At 71.9% G+C, this 6,129-nt stretch overlaps 1 protein-coding gene across 1 annotated transcript; it reads left to right on the top strand.

Annotated features, from left to right (window-relative positions):
* Positions 1–934: 934 nt before the first annotated feature.
* Positions 935–1,491, top strand: AURANDRAFT_59482 (hypothetical protein; the record flags this gene model as incomplete). Its single annotated transcript, XM_009042498.1, has 2 exons — positions 935–1,057; positions 1,081–1,491. 2 exons carry the CDS (start codon positions 935–937, stop codon positions 1,489–1,491), a joined length of 534 nt encoding a protein of 177 aa, XP_009040746.1.
* Between the last annotated feature and the right edge of the window lie 4,638 nt (positions 1,492–6,129).

Raw genomic sequence — 6,129 nt, 5'->3', positions numbered from 1 at the left:
GCGCTCGTTCAGCCGCACGTAGTTCGTCGCCCTTAACTCCCGCGGGATGGCCTGGAATTTCCGCTCGTACTCCTCGAGGCGCTCGATGAGGGCCACGCGGCCCGCGTCGGTCCGCGCCGCCGCGAGCGTCGCCGAGACCTTGGCCTCGGGCCCCCGGGCGGCGAGCGCGCCCTCCTCCGACGGCTTCGCGGCGGCCCGCGACCGCGGCCGCCGCCGCCGCCGGCTCCCGGGCCGCGACTTGGACAGCTCGACGTCCTCGCCGTCCTCGAGGGCGTCGCCGGCCGCGTGCGGGGCCGCCGCGATGAGGGGCAGCGACGTCGCCGCGTCGTCGGGCCGCCCGAGCCGGTATACACCGCTTGCGCTCCGCAGGATCACGGCGCTCTCGCCCCGCGTCTTCACCGTGCTCCGCTCCGTCCACGTTGCCTTTATGGGCCCCATCGCGTGCGAGGCGCTAACAAAGATTTAGTCTTCCTTTCTGCAATGGTGCAGCGCTCTCTGGAGGCTGCCCAATATGAAGTATGCGACGATTCTCGTCCTCGCACTGGGCAGCGTTCGTGGAGACGATGGCTTCCAGCGGTGGCTCGACACGCACGGCGCCAACACGCGGTCGACGGCGACGCTCGACGTGCGCCGCGCGAACTTCCTGAGCAATCAGAAGCTGGTCGACGAGCACAACGCCGCCGCCGACGCCGGAGAGCATAGCTTCTGGCTGACCACCGAGGGTCCGCTGGCCGACCTGTCGCTCGATGAATATCGCGCCACCCTGCTGAGCTTCGGCGGCGGCGGCGTCGCCGGCGGCGCTGCGGCTCCCGCGGCCTCGGCGGCGGCGCCGCCTCCCGACGCGTTCGACTGGCGCGACGTGCCGCACGTCGTCGGGAGGGTGAAGAACCAGCTGGCGTGTGGGTCGTGCTGGGCCTTCTCCGCCGTGGCGACGATGGAGGGCGCCTGGAACTACAAGACAAATAGCTCCAACGTCTTCTCCGAGCAGCAAATTTTGGATTGCGAGATCGGCCCGAAGGCCTGCGACGGCGGTTTCATGTACAAGGCCGTCGAGTTCGTCAGGCGCAGGGCGGCATCGAGCCCGAGAAGGACTACAAATACGGTCTGTGGTCCAAGGGCGCGTGCAAGTACGACGCTTCGAAGGCCGTCGGCCACTTCTCGGGCTACGAAAACGTCAGCCACGGCGACGAGACCGCGCTCCAGGCCGCGGCCTACGCGCAGCCCGTCGTCTCCGTGGGCATCGACGCGTCGAGCGTTTTCTTTCAGCTCTACTTCCGCGGCGTCTACGATCACAAGGGCTGCAAGAACGGCGCGTCGGACATCGACCACGGCGTCGCCGTCGTCGGCTACGGCTCCGAGGGCTCGAAGGACTACTGGATCGTGCGGAATTCCTGGGGAGCCTTATGGGGCGACAAGGGCTACGTCAAGATGGCGCGCAACAAGGACAACCAGTGCGGCATCGCCACGATGGCGTGCTACGCCGTCCTCTAGATTAACCGCACTCGATCGACGCGAAGACCGGCGGCGCGCAGGCGCTCGAGAAGCAGGCCGCCTGCTTCGTGACTGTTTGGTACAGCTTGGAGCAGATCTGGCCCGGGAGCCAGGGCGAGTCCTCGAAGTCGTCCCACCAGTGGTCCTGGGCGTAGTAGGCCGCGTAGGTCTCGAGCGCGGCGGCCCGGGCGTCGCCCGCCAGCGGCGCCGCGGCGCACGCGTTCGTCGACGCCGGCGCGGCGGCCGCGAAGGCCGCGACGTTTTGCTTCAATGTTCGCTTCGCGTCCGCCCACCACGCGGCGAGGCCGGCCTGGCGCGCGTCGAGCGCGCCGCCGTCGAGGAGGCCCGCGTCGGCCCACTCGGCCAGCAGCGACGGCAGGGCGGACCAGTCGCGGACGAGGAACGCGCCGGACTCGCGGTAAAACGCCGCGGGGTCTTCGCAGCCCTTGTAGCGCGCCGCGTCCTCGACGACGGGCACGGAGCCCATCTCCAGCGCCTGGACGACGCACCCGCCCTCCCAGACGTCGCCCGCGGGGCAGAGCGTCAACCGCGACCGGCGCAGCAGGTCGAAGTAGTCGCCGATGCCGTTGTCCAACGCCGCCGCGGACTCGGTCCACGTGTAGCCGGGGCCGGAGAAGCCGTCGCGGGATATCTGGAACTTGTAGTAGTCGACGACCCACGCATCGCCGCCGAAGCGCGCGTCGAACTCGCCCCGGTGGCGCGCGACCGTCGCGTTCAACGCGTCGCGGCTCGGCTTCCGCCAGTCGCCCGCGCCGGCGCCCGAGAAGACGACGGGCCGTTCGCTCGCCGGGAGGAGCGGCGCCGCGTCGCGGGCGTGATAAAAGTCCGTCGCGGGCACGTACTGCACGCCAAAGGGCAGGTAGGTGACGCCGCCCATGGCGCCCGTGCCGTGGCCGTTGCGGAGCACGTTGTGTCTGGAGTTCGCGGGAAACCGCGCGTGGCAGGACCAGTCGTCGGCCAACACCAGCGTGAGGGGCCGCTCGACCTCGAGGAGGCGCGCGACCGCGGGCGCGTAAAGCAGTCGGTTCTCCTCGCCGAAGTGGTACGAGCACGCGGACAGGTACCTGGGCAGGACAAGAGAGATTCGACGTCGCTTCAACGTGAGTGTTCCGCGCGCGCGCGTTCCGGTCAAAGCATCCACGCTTCGAGACCGTTCCGAGAGATGATCGCTCGTCCAAAAATCAGCCGAAACGAGTGGAAAACGGCCGAGAAAGGAGCCTTTGAAGTTGGGAATTTCGCTCTCTTGTCCTGCCCTGACAGGTACGCCTGGTCGTTCGTCGACTCGGGCGCGTTCCGCGCGGCGGCGTCGACGGCGGCGACGGGCGCGGTCGTGTCGGGCGCGCCCGTGACCATCTCGGAGATGAGCGAGAAGACGACGACGTCGCCGGCGCGGAGCCGGCCGCCGTCGAGGAGCGCCGAGAGGCTCGGGACGGTGACCTGTTTGTCCAGCTCGACGCCGACGACGTCCGCGAGGAAGCTCGCGTGGTAGCCGCAGGTGAAGCACTTCGCCGCCGCGCCGCCCTGGCCCAGGTCCGACTCGACGACGTACATGGTCGGTTTCGACGCGGCTGCCGTCGACGAGGCGGCGGTCGGTTTCGAGGCGGCTGCCGTCGACGAGGCTGCCGCCAGGGCGGTCGCGCCGGGCCGCGTCGATCCGCGGAACGCGAAGAGCGCCGCGCACGCCGCCGCTGCCGCGAGGAGGCGGCGCCACGGCCGCGCGGCGTTGTCGCGCAGCAGGGGCTGCCGCTCCGCCAGGATGGCCACCATCACGAGCTGAGGAACACACCAATTTCTTCGAGTCAGGTTGATGATGCCTTTGCTGGGATCGATTTTTGAAGCTGCGCAGCTATGCGCACGCAGCCTCGCGCTCAATTCTGATCAGCATGGCGCGCTCTGGCATGCTCGTGTTAGCACTGTTAGCGCTCGCAAGCGCGAACCTGGGAGATCAGCTCACGAGCGCCGCGACGCGCTTGCAGGCGCGCGTCAAAGAGACGCGCGACAAGACCGCGGCAAAGGCCGCCACGGCCGTCGACGCCGGCGCGCTGCGCAAAGCGAACCGAGAGACGGTGGACCGCGTCGAGGCCCTGCTCGACGAGACGGACGCCCGCTGGCAGCCCGTGACTCTGGAGGGCCGCGCGCGCGTGTGGCGTCTGAACGACGGCTCCGGCCGCCACGCGTGCATCCTCGCCAAGGGCGCGATCGACGCGAGCCCCGACGCCGTCTACGCGCTCTTCGCCGACGCGGCGCGCGCCAAGGACTTCAACGAGTACTGCGTCGAGTGCGAGGACATCGACCGCTGGGACGCGACGACGAAGGTCTCGTGGTCCGCCACGAAGCCGTTCGGGCCCTTCAAGCCCCGCGACTTCGTGACGCTCTGCCACTTCACGACGCTGAGAAGCGGCGCGCGCTGCGTCGTCAACCGCGCCGTGACCCACGCGTCCCGGCCGGAGGTCAAGCGGTACCGCCGCGCGGAGGTCGTCCTCGCGGCGAACGTCGTCGCCGCGCGGAAGGACGGCCGCACGGACCTCACGCTGCTGACCCAGGTCAACCCCAAGGGCGCCATCGACAGCGCCGTCGGCGCGAAGATCACCAACGCCATCGTCGCGCGGAGCCCCGGGGCCTTCTTCGACGCCATCGAGCAGGCCGCGCGACGGTAACTACGGGAAAATCCTAGGCCCGCCGCTTCCGCGCGACGCGCTCCAGCCGCCCCGCGAGGGACGCGTCGTCGGCCCCCAGGAGCGCCGCCGCGCGCTTGACGCCGCGGCAGCGCGCGTCGACGACGTTGCGCGTGTAGCCGACGGCCTCGCCGAGGTTCAGCGTCGCGTGCCACGCGCCCGGCGGGAGCAACACGCAGTCGCCCGCGCGCTGCAGGGCCCAGGTCAGGCGCCCCGCGTGGTCGCCGTCGTCCGGCGCGACGTCGGCGCGGAAGAAGTGCGCAAAGTCCAGGAACCAGGCCCGCGCCGGCGGCGAGTCGTCCGCGCGGCAGCCCGGCGGCGCGTTCCCAGGCGCCGCGGGCTCGAAGAAGGCCCAGAGCTTCGACCCGCTCAGGAGCACGTTGTAGGCCGCCGTGCCGAAGGGGTCGACGTGCCAGGGCACGCCGGCCCCCGCGCCTCCGGCGACGACCCAGCGCCGCTCGCCGCGGACGAGCCGCGCGGCCGCGGAGCCCGAGCCGTCGACGAGCGGTCGATCCTCGGCGTAGAGCGCCTCGAGCAGGTCGAGCGCCATGCACGCCGGCGGCGGCACGTCGAGCGCGGCCGCGGCGCCGGCGTCGAAGACGAGGAGCGGGTCCGCGTCGCGCGTCGTCCTCGCGTAGTTCAAAAAGTCCGCGGCGTCCACGGAAACGTCGCCGTCGCCGGACGAGCACGTCAGCGGCCCCGCGAGGTCGTCGAGGACGACGCGCCGTCGCTCGACGTTCCGGACGAGCGCGGGCGCGTCGAGGCGCCGCGGGTGGCCCGGCGCGGCGTCGAGGACGCGGGCATGTCTGTCAGTGCAGAACCAGGACACATCAGGAAGCTTCGGCGTCGCGAGCGCCGGCGGCGCCACGGGCGCGGCCGCGACCTGTCTTCGGTACGCGCAGCGCCAGCTCCCGCCGCGCCACCCGTCAAAGTCCTTGAGAGCCAGCGCCCGCCACGCGGCCTCGTCGCCGAGCGCGTCGCGCGCGGCCGCGCAGCTCGCCGCGAGCGCGCGGAAATCCGCCGCGGCGACGTAGAGCGACGGCCGCGCCCAGCGCCACCCGTCCCCGTCGACCTCGATGCTCGACGCCGCCGCGCCGGCGAGCGCGTCGCCGGGGAGGGCGACGGAGCAGAGCTGGTGCGCGGCCTCGGGGGAAAAAGCGGCGGCGACGAAGTGTAGACCGTCATCCACGAGGTCGCGCCGCGGGTGGACGCCGCAGAGCGCGGGCACGAAGTCGTCGGCGGGGACGACGCGCCGGAGGAAGTTTCCGCTGATCGCGTCGAGGCGCGCGGCGCCGCGCCGCGTCAGCGCGTAGGCGTGGAGGCACGACGAGAAGCCCGCCGGGTAGCAGACCGCGCCGGCCGGCCCGCCGTCGGGGCCGAGGCGGTGGCGGCCGACGTAGAAGAGGTCGACGTCGCTTGGGAGTGTTGTTTTGGCCAGGCGCGCCACGAGGGCCGCCCACGCGGCGCCGTAGACGCCGGCCCAATCGGCCGCGCGGACCGGGCCGAGGCACGGCACCGCGTCGTCCTCGAGCACGAGCACCTTCTCCAGCGCCGCGTCGTCGGCGAAGCGCGCCGCCGCGCGCCGCCAGGCGGCGACGTGCGACCGCGCGCAGGCGACCTCCGCCGGCAGCACGCCGCGGCCGTAGTAGCGCTCCAGCGCGGACCGCGCGACGGCCGCGTTCCCGCCGGCGTGCCACGCGTCGACCAAGGCGTCGAGCGCGTCGTCGCCGAGCGCGAAGCCCTCGTGGACGGCGTAGGCGGCGCAGGCGCGGGCGCCGCAGGCCGCCGCGGTGACGGCGTCGAGGAACTCGACGGCGACGCCGCGGTCGCGCAGCGGCGCGGCGCAGGACGCCTCCATGAACGCGCGGCGGTCGCGGCGGGACGCGAGGTTGATGATGATGACGTGGGTGGTGGTGGCGGTGGTGGTGGTGGTGGTGGTGCA

Source organism: Aureococcus anophagefferens (genome assembly GCF_000186865.1).
Source record: "Aureococcus anophagefferens unplaced genomic scaffold AURANscaffold_31, whole genome shotgun sequence".
NCBI classification, from domain to species: domain Eukaryota; class Pelagophyceae; order Pelagomonadales; family Pelagomonadaceae; genus Aureococcus; species Aureococcus anophagefferens.
This window is presented reverse-complemented; position numbering and strand designations above follow the sequence as displayed.